Genomic DNA, 16,136 nt, shown 5'->3' with positions numbered 1-16,136 from the left:
CTCTTAACCTATACGCAAACGCAGAAGATATTGATCTGTGTCCATGAATATACTGGGTCGCATATAAAAGCTCTGTAACTTACCACTAAACTTATATATATCCACTTATCGTACTCAAAGAGATACCTTTTTTATGAAGAAAAACCGAAAGATTACTTTACGGGTGTAGAGGTTAGTAGTGCCGCGTTCTTATCTATGTATGTTCTTATCTTTCCAGTTTCCACAAAAAGATTTTAATTGTATATTTCTACACTAATTTGTATTTTTTGTTCTTTTTAAAAATTACTATTAGCTTCTTTTATGTTTTAATCAATATTTTATTGATCATAAAAGCTTTGTATTATTAATGTACTATATTCTCTGCGAAATAAAAATATATCATTAATATTCATAAATATTAATGACAACTAATATATGTATAAAATTATATTAAAAATATTAATAACGGCAATTAATATGTATACCAATATATTTTCACATTTTGAATGCATTTGATTGATAATTATGTAGTATACGTATTATTAAATGTATTAAATAAATTTCAATAAAAATTATTTGTTAAACTTTAAATATTCCTTTATTAATTAAAATTTTTATAGGAGTTAATAGTTAAATAAATGACGGTAATTTTATAGAATGATATAGATATATAAAAATCATTCTTCTAAATCTTCTAAAAATATTAATAATATGTACTTTATTATATAAAAATTTGCTATCAGTAAAATAATTTTTTTATAAGTAATCTTTAACAACTTTCTATGAATTATAGCAGCCTTGAGAACTATGTAAATTTGTATTTAATATTGTAATAGTTTTGAATAAAATCGATAATAAATAATAAATAGAATAAAAATGGTTATAAAATTTTGTTAGTTTGAAATCATTAATATTTGTAGTAACAATGTGCAGCTTTATTTAATAAATTGCATTTAATCCCTGTTAAAATGATGTATATATATACTTTCAAAAGCAAGCAAGCGGTATTACGCAAGTTCGTTCTCAATTTGTTTTTGAGGTGATTTATGAAAGATATACTCGTGCATATAAAGTACAGAGTGGAACTGAAAAAATTATTTCAAATTTTATTTCAAGACAGAAGTACTCTATTAATTAATAATTTATATGTATTATATATATAATTTCCATTATTTATGAACATATATTTGAAAGTATATAATATATAATATTACATCCTAAATTAGTATTTTAACATTTTTTTAATCAATATTTATAATTAAGAATATACAAAAATAAAAATTATTATAAACATAGGTAAACAATATTTTAGATAGCTAACATTAGGCCAAGTATAATTACATATACAGTTTCTTTTCTAGAAACTAGAGTACATGTCGTAAAACAATAACAAGCGTTTATATTTATAAAATGATTAGAATGTAACAAAGTACAGTAGTCACGAATAAAAACCGCGACTCCGTGCCAATTAATTAATTATTGAAATTGATACGAGTTAACATATGGATAAAATGTTATAAAAGCATTCGATATTTTTGATGCTTTTAAGGTAAATCAGATCAGATTAAATCCAGGCCGATAATAATTAAAATTAAATTAATATACTTATCAAGTATAACGTACCATATGTAACCTAACAAGCACTATTCAACTTGTGTATTCAATACAATTACTTCTGCCCTTAAAGAAAGTTGTATCGAAGAATATGAAATTATGTTAATCTATTAATATTAAATATAAATTAAATAAACGCAAGAAATTGTAATTGAACGTAACTGAAATGCAACGTCCTCGTTAAAATGGATAATTATTAATGACAGCAGCCTGGTGATCCCATTCACGCCGAAATTAATTTAAAATAGAGCAGTGAAAAAAGGAAAGGATAGAAGCGCGCAGCATCAGTACCGCGCAGGCTTCGTTCTTCCAGCATCAACGGGGACAATCTCCATATCAGTACCGAAAATTTCACACGGTGCAAGGTAGAAGTCACGGAATCGTAACGTGCCACAGGATTGTTACGTGGACACTATTTCCTTTAGTTCTTCGTTTTCCCTCGTTTCTTCTGTTGTGTTTCATTTCTTAAAACATATATGTCAGTGCGTACATATGTATGTATCACGTTGCACAAAGGACTACAACATTTGTCGCAGCTTCGGACGGGATAAACTTTAGCACGATCTTCTGTTGTTTGCTTTCGTGATTCAACAGAAGTATCAGGACGTCGGTCTCTTTCTACGATGGCAGATCACGATAACATCTACGACGACGAGGTAATTAATCGATTGGCTTATTTCCTGTGAAATTTTCGGTTTCCCTTTGTTCCCCTTTGTTTTGAGAGAACACGGAAAATATGTATCTCTTTGATGTTGGTAAACTCTGCGTGTAGATACTTTATCGTAGCAAAACTAGCGAATTTGTTTGTGAAATTTATAATTAATATACATGACATAAAAAGTGTTCGAAGAATGAAAGTTCGTCTACACGTTGGATAATATTTTTAATCGGTTACAATGTGTTTTAAGATTTTTAAACAGTGTCATTTTTTACAATACATGCCTATTTTTATTATAATTAAATGTGTCTCAAATGTTTAAATCGAAAAGGAGTAATTTTTTTCTTTTTACGAAGAGTTATGTTTTGTTAACGATATCTTAAATTAGAGCAAGAGTTTATTGATCGTAATTTTGAAATTTTGTTTTTCACCAAATTTGATTGCTACTTTTTGTAATTTATACTATACCATATATGATATAATTTTGTTTAAAAAGTAAATCTTTTTTAGGATTTTTGTGTGAAAACAAGAAAAAGTAGGATTAATTGTTGAAATAAAATTTATTTGCACAAAGATATATATATTTCGAGTTTGAGCGAAAGCTGTGATGTCAATAGATATAGTTTCCATGATTGATTAAAGAGATTGAATATTCTATTTCATCTTTTATATAGAAAGTTAATATATCACACAAAATATAATTTTTGTTACAAACAAAAGCAAAAATTTATAAATCGATGTTTTAAATAATTTTTACAGGAAAGTAAATTCAATAAAGTGAAATATAGTATTGTTTATTTTTCTTTCATATTGATACATACATTCCTATGCGAAAAACGTATAATATAGTATATCTCGCAATCCATTAGCACATTTCTTGTAGATTCAACGTTTTATTTTTAATATTTCAGATGAAAAATATCATTAGTTAGTTATTTATTTAAGATCATGAAATTTTATAAATGTTGGTGTCTTTGTAATTAAACATAAATTTAAATAAGGATGATTATTAATTACATTATTAATATTATACACTTTTTTTAAATAAATATTTTAAAATATATGTAAATTTTCTGAAATTTCTGGCATTTGGAGATTGTATATGTTATTATATACAATTTGTTAAATTATGTCGTGTTATGCAAATATACGAATATATTTGTAAATTATAATTTTCTATATTAAATTATACTTTTCCACGTGATTTATTTATTTCCTTTTTATTGTACCTTTAAAATATTTTCATTGTGGAGGTAGTATTTACTGCAAAAAGAAAAATAACAATTTATATGTAAAACCAAAGGGAAAAAATATATATCATTCATTAATTAACGAAAAAAAGAAATGCATATAGCAAATTATTTTTACAATTAGATGTTCGATGTAAAATTTAAAAATCGAAAATTTGAAAATGTAATAACATAAAAAGTATGTACTTTGATGAATTATGCTAATACAGTAGCACAGCTTATAAAATAGGAAACAATGTACATATGTACATATGTTTTCAAAATAATAATATAAATAGATTCACTGTAATATAATTTAGTTATTATAATATTTAGTTCTTTTTCATATATGAATATTATTTATTGATATACTTATATCAATATATTTGTTAATTTAATATATAATACTATTAATATCTTATAATTTATATTAATAAAAGTAGCATAATAGTTGTATTTTCATAATCATGAAATTTTTATGATAACTGAAAATTTATTTAATATGTATTCAAACAACCATTATAATATATATTATTAATATAATTATTAAACAATTATATGATGTATTAATTTTTTTAAATAAATATGTATGATATTGCAATTTATTTTTTAATAATTTTTACGAAAGTGACTCTATAGTTATTTCATTATTATTTCCATTTAATATTACGGCTTGTATCACAAATTTTTGACTTAAATTTTTAATAATTAGACATTTTATTTGTGTCTAAATATAAATTACTATTTGTACTGTGCGATTACATATGATGCTATATTAATAGATTACCGTGAATAATAGTTATTTAAAAACTCAATCATAATATGATTCTCGGTGATCGGTATACTTTGCTATAAGATAAAAGATCTAAATGAATATATAATATGGGTTATGCATATTTGATTCCTTTGTAGAACTTTTATTTTATTATCGATATTATATTTAACCATGTCTTTCTTGTATTTTTTTAATTAATAATTTTTTTAAAATTTAACAGTTTGTTCTATATAATTAAAATTATTATTTATTGTTATTTAATAGCTCTTGTATCTTTTGTATGTTTAATCATTTTTTTAATATAATTGTTTCTTAACATGACAATGTGAATGTAATGGATAATATATAAATAAGAGTAAAAATAATTAATGTATATGATTTTAATTTTATGTGCATCATTCCTACATAAGAATCAGATATTAAAAGGAGTTACCCTTATGTTATAAGATCAATAATTATATTACCCATAAATACGTAAAAAGTTAACATTGACCTACTGATACACTTAATCTAAAATTAATTATATTAATCAAATAATTAATTCATAATATAATTGATATTTTGTTATTGGTAGTTGTTCTAAAAATCTATTATATGGCTACTATGGAAACCATGTAGTATCTTTGCATTCTTCTGATGCCTATTAAATCATTTTTAGATACATGACAAAAAAATTACTGAAGTGTTTTTTTTTCTTTTTTAGCTATAAAATCAAATTTTTATTTATCAAATATATTTTTGAAATAAAATTTATCAATTTAGTAATAATTTAATTTTCCAAATACATTATTCTAGAATAAAATAATATAATATAAAAATATTTTTAGATAGTTCGAAATTTTATATTTAAATAATTTTTCCTTTGTTCATTGATATTTTAAATTTAGATATTATTCTATATCGAGATAACTATAAATTAATGTCAATCAACTCTTAACATTTTCGAATTACTAGTCATATTAATCTCCTTTTATTACTGCAATTTAATTTTAAATTATAACATAATTTTTATTAATTTCATCAAAGTTTAAATATTAATTTTTGGTACAAACATTTGAATGTTTTACTAATTTATAAAACAATATTAAATTACATAGAAGTGTTTCTATACTAATGTACATATATATAACAAGCATATCTACACTTACTATATTTTGAGCTGTAGGGTATGTTTTGTCTTACAATTGTTCAAATTTAAATATAGTTGAAGCTAAAAATAAACAAAATAATAACAAAAAGGTTAAAAAAAAAATAAAACAACATAAAAGAACGAAATAATTTAGAAATAGCAGAAAGATATATCAATGATTTTTACTTACAACAAGTATCTTTCTTAAAATACAATGTAAATATAATACTGATTGAATTTAATAACGAGTATACGTCACATCTGTTATGGTTGTTTAATTAAATATTAATTAAATGCTTGCAATACTTTCATCTTCGACATTTTTACATATTTTTTATTACTTTTATCCTAAATGAAACAGTGAAATAATCTTGTATATCCATGTAATGTAATTATCCGGCATTGGCGTTAGTGAGTACCTTTGTGATAGGAGCTAGTATCAGCGAATCCAAATCAAAGGAATTGGCGGGGGATTTTGATAGCTCTACTCGTGATCGTTGCGGTCCTAACTTTAATTGTGACATCGGTTGCCTTATTAACACCACCAGACGAGGGTCCCAGAGTAAGAGGCGCTAGAATAAGACTTTCCGAGGTAAACAATACAATTTATCTTCGATAATAATTAAACTACTATGCATATAAAAGTATTTAATTTGTTATTAAGATTTAATATATGTCGATATTTTAAAATTATTTAAACTAAAATAACCTTTTAAATAATATATTATGTTTTATAATTGGTTATTAATTTTTCAATCATTCTTTTAACAATTCATTATTAATGAAATTTCGTTATATAACCGTTTTATATTCCCACTTTATTCAACTGTTTACCTAATATGATTTAATGTTTAAAAAAATATTCGCTTAAAAGAAAATGAAAATTTCCGAATTTAAAAAAATTTTTTATTTTTAATTTGAAATTGTTATTCGTTAATGTGTGTAAAATATTTAGTCATTAACGTTTCAGGAACATTTTTACACTGTTATATCACGAAGTAAGCAAAATCATCAAGCGTAATATTTACTAAAATAAATTTTTTTATATTCCACATGCCCAAGGATTTCATCTGTACAATCAGCGCTCGTTTTAATCATCCGAAATAAAAATTTTATTTTCATCAACACATTTACCTTGGACGACCAGAAATCCAAAACCGAAAAAAGCATAAGTGGAGATACATCGAAGAAAACATTGTTTTCACATTGAAGAAGAAAATTGTTTTGAAGAAAAGAAAGAAAATATTTTATTTTATTTAACACATTTAATATCTTTCAAATTTCGTATATAAATTATAATTTGATAATATCTTTATAATTTTTGTAGGTTTGTTAAGCCGAAAGTTGAAATTGGTTCATTGATCTTCGGGAAGTCATACCAACTAGTTTGAGACACGTAATTCCAGGTTGCTTAAATAGGCTAAGGATGAAATTTCGTCACGTTTACTCAGCTATTTCAATGTCATCTAAAAAGCCTTCTGTCACCTATATACCCTGTAGAAATATTGTTCGCCTTTGCGAGCGTTTCTTTCTTCTTCAAAAGCGTCGGACACTCCACTCACAACGATCAATTCAGTGCCAGACTCTTCTCGAGACAGATCCGTGGATCTCTTGACCTATAGTTATGTCCATTTCCATTGTAAGCAGTATATCTTAGACTGTATCTTTGTACGAATCGTAAGACCATTCTTTACATCAACTTCACTTCCATTTGTAGAAACTACTTGACTTGTTATTATATTCCTTAATATATCTTTGTACATATTCTTTCATTGAATATGTTAAATTCTTTACTACGTGGCTTATATATTTAAATATATATTAGCTTTACAAATTGTACACAAACTATAACTCTAGAATTATTCATAATTTTTCTTGTAAATAGTATAAGTAAATAATGTAAAGTATTTGCAATTTTGCTAAGTCCATCCCAAAGGAATCCGACATCTGTGCATATCTTTATATTTGGGGATTCTATTGTGGAAACAGGTATTCAGTATTTAAGGCCAACCTTAAGAAGTACATATCTTCAGAGGCACAACCCAACAGCTGTTCAGTAGGCAACTGCATGTGCTTAATTGTATGAGCATTGAAAACTGCGAGCGTTGCATTTCACGATGACCAAGCGAGTTGGGCAGAGAATTTCTGTTAAATGCTAGTACCTTGGTCACACATGTGTGACAATTGGCATGGTTCATAAAGTTTATGATCCAGAGTCTATGAAGGAAACGTAAATAAATGCACGATTTAGATGGTTCAAGGCTGGCCAGGTTTTAGTGGACAGTAATCCTCCTCTGACGTATCTTCAATATTGAGAACAATGACAATCTCACAAGTTGGAGTCACAATCAACGAAAATTGTCGTTTAACTGTGTCAAAGCTAGAAGAGGTTCATACGATCTTAGAAACTAATGCTTTTCAAATTTGATCCGAAGATCTGGGAATGAATTAATTGTAAAATTCTTTTCACGAGTCCTCGCATAAGGTCAAAAGGATTTTCATATTACCATTACTGAAAAATTCTGAAATTCGCAAAAAGGAAATCCTGAATTGCAATTGATGGTAAAGACATGGATTTAAAAATTCCAATAAACGTAGTGATGGATTTAGTTTTTAAGAGACCCGAAGCGTTACAAATTTTGGGGGTCCTAAAATTAATCAATTATGTACAATATAGTTCTATAGCTTTGACCTTGCCGCATCGATTGTATGATTTACTGAGATTTAAGAAATGATCCCTTAAAGTATTAAAATTCTTTTTATTTACACACACGGAATTTTTGGTTACATAACATTGAATAGTATACATTTTTACTGTCGTATGGGGATGCCTATCTTACGAAATCCGAGGTGACTGCCTTCATAAATCTGCCGCTGTTATATTAAGCATTAATAAATAATCTTAAAGTATTTTAATACAAAGTGAATGTTTTGTAGATACTTTCTGGAGAATTAACACCCCTTTTCTTCAATGGGTCATGGGTAAGCGGACAGCATATCTGCTACCGAGATGTGTGGGGTGGAATTTCGTTATTACACGTTTCCCCCAAAAACATCACTTCCCGCAGTTTAATGTCCAATGAAACTTTTGTAAGTTGAAGTTGACTGTTTAAATATTTTAATTTATTTTATACTTTATTTAATAAAGTATTATAATATAAAATAATGTGTTATATTTAACAGGTATGCGTATGATTTTTTTTATATATTGACACAGAAAATTGTGTTTGTTAGAAAATATTTGTATATTTATACTCAGGCTTTCTAGCAAAACAGAACATTAAGAGGTATTTTGCATACAGAGGATACTGAATCCCGCCAAGTTCTCATTGTCACCGGATCGTAATTATTTGCTCCTTGCGCACAATGTGAATCTTCCGATACTCATATTTAGCACAGTATACAATTTATGACGTAAATACACGGTTAGTAAATATAATTTAGACGATAATCTAATCTAAGACGATAATAATTTTAAAAGTTGAATCTTTGTTGTAACGGATGAAGTATTCTACGTCTTGATTACTAATATTAATCAACTATTATTATTTCACATTAATCATTGTATTGTTACAGAGAAACTATACCACTAACTCCACATCCTGAGAAAGAAGTCCATCCTTATCTTTTATTGGCACAATGGACTCCACGTGATCATGGTTTAGTTATGGTTCAAGATTATGATATTTATTATATAACCAGTCCTAAAAGTAATACAGGATATCGTGTTACTAATACAGCTGTACCTGGTATTTTATCAAATGGATTACCAGACTGGCTTTATGAAGGTAATACGATAGAAGTCATTTATGTTTTTGAGAAATGTATGGTAAATCATTTTATGCAAGTTTTTATATAATTTATAGAGGAGATCTTGCATCGTGCAGAAGCAATTTGGATGTCATCAGATGGCCATATGATGCTATATGCTTCTTTCAATGATTCACTTGTTGAGGAAATGCACATATCTTGGTTTGGAGAAGGAAATAAAGCTTTATATCCTGATATACGATCTTTGCGTTATCCGAAAGTAATTTTTGTTGAACATTTTATCTTAAGACATATACATATTCATGTATATATTTATATATAGGCACATATATCTTTGAACAGTCATTTTTTATGTAATAACTATTAAAAGACCATGGAATAAAATTAGATACTGATTTTGATTTTGTAGCCGGGAACACCAAATCCTGTGGTACGACTCTATGTAGCAGACTTGGCAGATCCAAAGAACATTCATACGAAGGTAGTGAAACCGCCACCTATCATCGAGCATGTGTGAGTTTACTTACAAAGTTTGGAGTATGGAGTGCTTGAACAAATTCTCTCTTATTAATTTTTCCTCATTAGGTGTAATTATTCGTCTTAACAAAAAAAAAAAGAATGAACAAAATTGAAAATGTCTTGAATAGAGATTGCACTTTGTTGTTTTTTACAAGAAACATTTAGATGTTTCTATGGTGACTCTCCCAAGGTACTTCAAAAAAGGAAGCATATTCTTTCGGCAAGATATTTTAAGATATACATGAGGAGTAGTTTCTTGGTTTAAAATGAGCTGGTTTTTAAGAATGTGTTTTAGTTTAGAATAAACTTTAATAATGTTTTATTAATTTACATATAAACAAATTTAATTTTTACATTTATAAGGTAACATTTTTATTAATATGACACCATAGATTTTATTTCATTAAATATTTATGACTGTTAAAAACTATAATTATTTTTTGTAAAAGGATATTAGATGGTCTGATATTTCTAAGTACTCAATTTTACGAGCTTTTTATCATTTGTAGGAAATGAATTTGCTTTTGATTTACAATATAGTCAACAAATATTTTTTTATGTTAGTTTAGAAAACATCAACATCATTGCAACTTCTTTCTTCCAAACTAAAAGAAATTGAAGATAACTTGAATGTTAAATATAATTAAGCATATATTCATTGTCATACACTTCAATTATGATATAGGCTTCATACATAAAACTTAATAGAATTTACAATTTTTTATAGCAAAAATTTATTCATTTTATTTTATTAAACATATAAAAATTTTTAAATATTATTTAAAATCATTTTATACATATTTTATATATAGACTTTTTATACATTTGATATATAATATTTGAGTAGTTTAATATATAACATATAAGTGATTTTGTGTGGCTGGTAACACAAAGTAATTGGTAATTTAAATTTTTAAAAAGATTTTAAAGAGTTGATCTTAGAAATCATCTCATCTTAATCCCGATAATGTGATATATGTAGTAAATATTTTATTTCACATGTTAGCACATAAATAATTATTTATTCGTGCTTAGCGATTTTAATTCACATTTTGTTTTAGTATGCACTATAGACATCTTACCTTTTTCATTTGCTTTTATTTCTTTGCTATCTTTAAAGATATAACATAGCTTCCTTTTTATAACTAAATAAATTAACAGGGAAATTAAAGTCATTAAAGTAACATATGCATTTTATTATCATTAAAATAGTTAAGTTTTACTAGTTTTTATAGATATAATAAGCTATTGTTAGTAATATATTGAGTTGCATTCTTATAGATTTAATTGCTATTCAATATCATGCAAACTGCTTTAATCAAATATTCAATAAATTAAATTTATTATTAAGTATTAAGTTAAAATATTAAATGTGAACATTATCAATGTTTATATCCATTAACAGAGAACATTACTTTACAACGGCTTCTTGGGTATCTTCAACGGAAGTCTGCATAACATGGTTGACCCGTGCACAAAATCTTTCTGTTGTGACCATTTGCAAGAGTCCATTGTGGCACTGTCAGGTATTATAATTGCTCATTTTATTCTTTAAATTAGTGTTTTATTTATAAATTTATTTTTGCCATTTTATATAGGAAATTCAAAGGATAGTAGCTGAAGATCGTGGCTGGGTAGATACTCCTCCAGAAGCACCTATCTTTTCAGCAAATGGTAGCAGTTACATTGCTATAAGCCCAGTTAAGGATGGTCCAGCTGGTTATTATAAACATATTGTTTGGGTAAATGTTGCTCGGAAATTAATTGTTCCACTCACTCATGGAAAATTTGAAGTCACACAAATAGTAGCATGGGATCAAGCTAATAATACTATGTGAGCAAAAAAATTGTATTGTTTATTATTTATCAAACATTAAATTATTGCTTTCCGAGCAATTAAATTTTATAAAAATAAACTGTTTTATAAAATAATAATGAATTAATTCATGTTGTATTTATTACTATATACCTTCTGGTGTAATATAACTTTTAGGGAGTAGTATATAAAGTGATTATAAATTCTACTGTTATATTTTTCCTTGAATCTAATCTAATTCTTTCATATAGATACTTTATAGGTATACCACCTATGCGACCAGGACAGAGACACCTTTATTATGTGAGTTCATTGTTACCACATGTGGGTTCGTCTCTACACCCTGCTGTTTGTATTACTTGCACGGAAACATCAGAAGGAATTCGAAATGAACATCGAACAACATCTAGTCATCATAATACTTGGTCTGACAATAGTTATATACATGAACATTATGAAACACAAACGGAAAGTGTACAAAATACAAATGAGGGACAACCAAAGGAAAATGTTACAAAAAAACAGAAATCGAAAGCGTACGTTTCACCAAGTAAGTAAAACTGTACACATATTACTAAAGGAAAAATTAATGATTGATTTAGATAATTACAATATTATTTATTTAATATCTTTTTTATTTCCAGAATTCACAGATCAACCTTGTCAATATCACAATGCTATTTTCCCACCAGTTGGTACTGATTATTTTGTCTTAGAATGTTATGGACCTGGTATTCCTACTGTTACCTTATATAAAACTGATTTTCCCATGCCACATCTTATCCATGTCTTACAGAATAATACATTATTACGCGTAAGTTGTATCAATTTTTATAACTTTTTGTATTTGAATTGTTTTATATGCGTTGTATCACTATTACTTTGGGATACAAAATAATAAAAATATATACAACGTTAAAGATTTATTTTAGGAACGAGTTGCTAAACTTGCACTTCCACAAATTAAAACATTTCCTGTTCAAATAAGCGGTGGATATAATGCACAAGTAAAATTACATCTGCCCCCTGGATTAAGAGAAGATGAAATTACACGATATCCTTTAATTGTACAAGTGTAAATATATTTTTAAATATAATATCCAATTATCATAGTGTATATATATTATAATATATACAAATGTAACATTAACATTATTATGGGAAAAAGTACAATTTCCGAAATGTTCACTTTTTTCAGTTATATATCTTTATTTTTAGATATGGTGCACCAGGTACACAATTAGTAACAGAGATGTTCAAAATTGATTGGAATACATATTTGGCTAGTAGGAAAAATATGATTGTGGCACAAATTGATGGTAGAGGTAGTGGAGGTCAAGGTTATAAATTTCTTCATGAAGTTTACTATAGACTTGGTTCTGTAGAAGTTGCTGATCAACTTGAAGTAACAGAGTAAGTTTTTCTCTAATAATCTAAAATTTAAGTTTTTTTTCTAATAAAAAATAAACAAATTAAATTTATGCTGTATTAATATGATTATTTATATAATTTAATTAAATTGTCAAATATTATTATATAACATTGTATAATAATATGATAATGATCATACATTAAATTATATTACTATTAAAGAACATTGAATATTTTTAAATAATCGAGTTTTAAAAATATATATAAATGAAGCGTAAAATTTCTAGATATTTGCGGGATTCATTGCATTTCGTGGACAAACAACGAGTTGCTGTTTGGGGTTGGAGTTATGGTGGTTTTGTAGCTGCTCTTGCGCTGGCGCACCCTGAGCAAGATGTCTTTGAATGTGGTATAAGTGTAGCACCTGTTGTTTCATGGAAACTCTATGGTATAGTTTAATTCCACTTTACCAGTTTTTGCTGTTATTTACTGCCTTACTGAATTAAATTAAATTATGTTAGTTAATTAAAAATTTTTTTTATGTTTAAATAGATTCAGCATATGCTGAAAGATATATGGGTTTGCCAGATGTTGTATCCAATTACAAGGGATATGCTGAATCAGATGTGTATGATAAAGTGGAACATTTGCGAAATAAAATGTTTTATTTAATGCATGGCACTGCTGATGATAACGTCCAATTTCAACAATCTATGGCACTTGCGCGTCATCTTGCGAAAAAAGGCATACTTTTCCGACAACAGGTACCATTTCTAATTATAATGATCTGTTAAAAAATATGATTAACGTATCACTGATATTATAAAGAAAATGCAGTAACTCAAATAATTTTTATCTACTGAAAAACAAAAAAAAAAGAAGATATATAGGTATATACTGTTACCTGTCTGGGTCTGTACAGTTAGTCGACTACCGAGATATAATATATTCAGCGATTGTATTCCAGTTTTTACGAAACTTTAGTGTTTTCAAATAGTACTTGTATTTCAAACAAAATTCGTTGTCCATATGATTTTAATAAAGACGAAGATCTGATGTTATTCTCAGATTAGCAGATGTTTACTAATACGTTTATAATATTTATTATTCACATTTAGGTGTATCCAGATGTGAGTCATACATTAGCAGGAGTCAAAGGTCACCTTTACTTATCAATGGCTCAATTTTTGGATGAATGTTTCCAGAAACAAGCACCTACTGATACAAAAGCTGGTCTCATCAGTGGTGGATCTAGTCTGTAATTGTAAATAATGTGATCTAAAAATGATCTACTTGTGAAGGAATTCCATACACAAAATTACATCTAAATATCTCCAAATTGTGTTCCGTTTATTAATACCTTTAGGAGGAAAATATTTTCGCATTATTTTGTATATTGACTAAATATTATAAGAGAATGGTATAAATAGATAAAATTATGTTTGTTGTATTTTAAATTAGAAATCAAATCTAAATGAATGAAAGTTATACATTTTCACTTTATTAAACAGGTATTAATATATTACATGTACATATAACTTTTTTTTTCAAAAATATCATATTTTTGTTGTAAACCTAAATGAAAATATTTGGTGACTTTTTATATGTATATTGTATAAATCATTACATTAATTTGAAATATTAAAAATTTTATTACAAAATTTAATTTTTTTTTAGCTATTTACAAATAATTTTTTTAAATAAATATTTTAATTACTATTATTTATGTTTTAAATAATTGTATTTTTTTCGTATATTAAGTTCGTAAAATTATTTTATTTGATATTTGTATTTTTGTCTTTATAACAAATAATTGTCAACGTATATAAAATTCATATAAAATTGTATAATTGTATAAGTAAAAAAATCAAATATGTGATAAACGTAAATGAAAGATAAACAAAAAACATACGCTATTCATTATTACTAAATTTAGATTAATTTTATAAATACTAAAAGCTTTTATTCATTTAGATGTGATTTTTTTTATGTTACAGTGAAATCTAAAATGATGGAAATTATTTTAAATATCACATAATTTTATTGAAGACATACATAAGTCACTTGCTATAATTGCAAAACAAATATTATTGGAACGAGGTAAAAAGGCAATTACTTCTTTTCATCGAGTTAAACGATATGAAATTGACATGAACGGTAAAAATTTATGATCTCGCGAGCACTCGATGTAAGGGTAACTTTTTCCTTCTTTCATTTAGATTCTTGTAATTAATAACATGTGCGTAAGAAACACAAAACAACGTGTTTAAGGTTATTCCTCAATGCATATTTCTCGAATCTCTTATGTATATCATAAGAAACAGATGTTTCACTCAAAGTTTATATGATTTCTCTTATTATAAATCTACTTTAACGCTTCATTCGCTACAATAATCAACATAACACTTTGTAAACAGTATTAATTAACTTCGAGGAACAATAAAGAAATTTTATAAAAATAACATTCAATTAATTGATCTAAATAAGGTATAAAGTTAACGGAAATGAATCTTATACTATAATAACAATACATACTATTTTACCTGAATGTAATGAGCAATTAAAAAAGTTAATAACAAGATTAAAGTGTAATTGTCAAATTGTATTGCGTGCAAACTTTGCACGTTATTCTTTAAACAGCAATATAAATAGGAGAGATATTTAGAGGAATAATTTTAATTTCTATCACGTATAATAGCGAAATATAGATTTCTCGATAGATTTTCTAAATTATCGAGGGGGCGTTATCCGTTGGTCAGTAGTCGGAAATGGATTTGACGATCTTCTTGTTCGAACATCTGCCAAGATGTAGTAGCATGTGGTTTTTAAGATTGGTCGGTTTACTGAAACCACGGCTACAAATATGGCACCTAAACGGCCATAGTCCATTATGCACGTACATATGACTCTTAAGATCTCCCGGTGTAGGTTTTTTTGGAACGACTTGGAGCATTGTGAACACTTGTGTGGTTTTTCCTGAAACATAAGCGTAAAAGCACTCTTCGCTGTAAGAGTTTTCAACAAACTATAGTATAAATAAATTTAAACAAATAAATATTTTACGAAACAATGTAATTTCAACTTGTAAGAATTTTTTATTTTTATTCATAAATTATTTCTCTTTTATTGTTATTTACAAGTAAAATCAATCGGTAATTTTACAATATATTTATTATTGTTACATAATATATGACTATAAATATTTTACTTTTAAAGAAAGAATTTGAGAACTAATATATTTTTTTGTAGCAAGATTAATGCGTATTAAATAAAAC

The 16,136-nt window shown here is 26.3% G+C and overlaps 2 protein-coding genes across 2 annotated transcripts in view; one reads left to right on the top strand and one right to left on the bottom strand.

Moving 5' to 3' along the window:
* Positions 1 to 1,943: 1,943 nt before the first annotated feature.
* Dpp10 (Dipeptidyl peptidase 10) lies at positions 1,944 to 14,123 on the top strand. Its single transcript, XM_017899961.1, is given in 17 exon segments — positions 1,944 to 2,249; positions 5,815 to 5,976; positions 8,322 to 8,474; positions 8,687 to 8,754; positions 8,756 to 8,809; positions 8,961 to 9,172; positions 9,251 to 9,414; positions 9,565 to 9,668; positions 11,080 to 11,200; positions 11,273 to 11,508; positions 11,742 to 12,040; positions 12,135 to 12,304; positions 12,423 to 12,565; positions 12,709 to 12,903; positions 13,149 to 13,309; positions 13,414 to 13,625; positions 13,980 to 14,123. Coding segments are annotated over 17 exon segments (2,631 nt in total). The 5' UTR covers positions 1,944 to 2,216.
* Positions 14,124 to 15,538: 1,415 nt separating this feature from the next.
* Positions 15,539 to 16,136, bottom strand: part of LOC108547455 (zinc finger protein 2 homolog) — a 17,574-nt gene continuing 16,976 nt past the window's right edge. Inside the window, 2 exon segments of the mRNA XM_017899985.1 lie at positions 15,539 to 15,796; positions 15,799 to 15,837. Coding sequence (XP_017755474.1) covers positions 15,617 to 15,796; positions 15,799 to 15,837 — 219 coding nt within the window. The 3' untranslated portion in view covers positions 15,539 to 15,616.

This window comes from Eufriesea mexicana, unplaced genomic scaffold, assembly GCF_001483705.2.
Source record: "Eufriesea mexicana isolate 0111107269 unplaced genomic scaffold, ASM148370v2 scaffold1030, whole genome shotgun sequence".
NCBI classification, from domain to species: Eukaryota; Metazoa; Arthropoda; class Insecta; order Hymenoptera; family Apidae; genus Eufriesea; species Eufriesea mexicana.
This window is presented reverse-complemented; position numbering and strand designations above follow the sequence as displayed.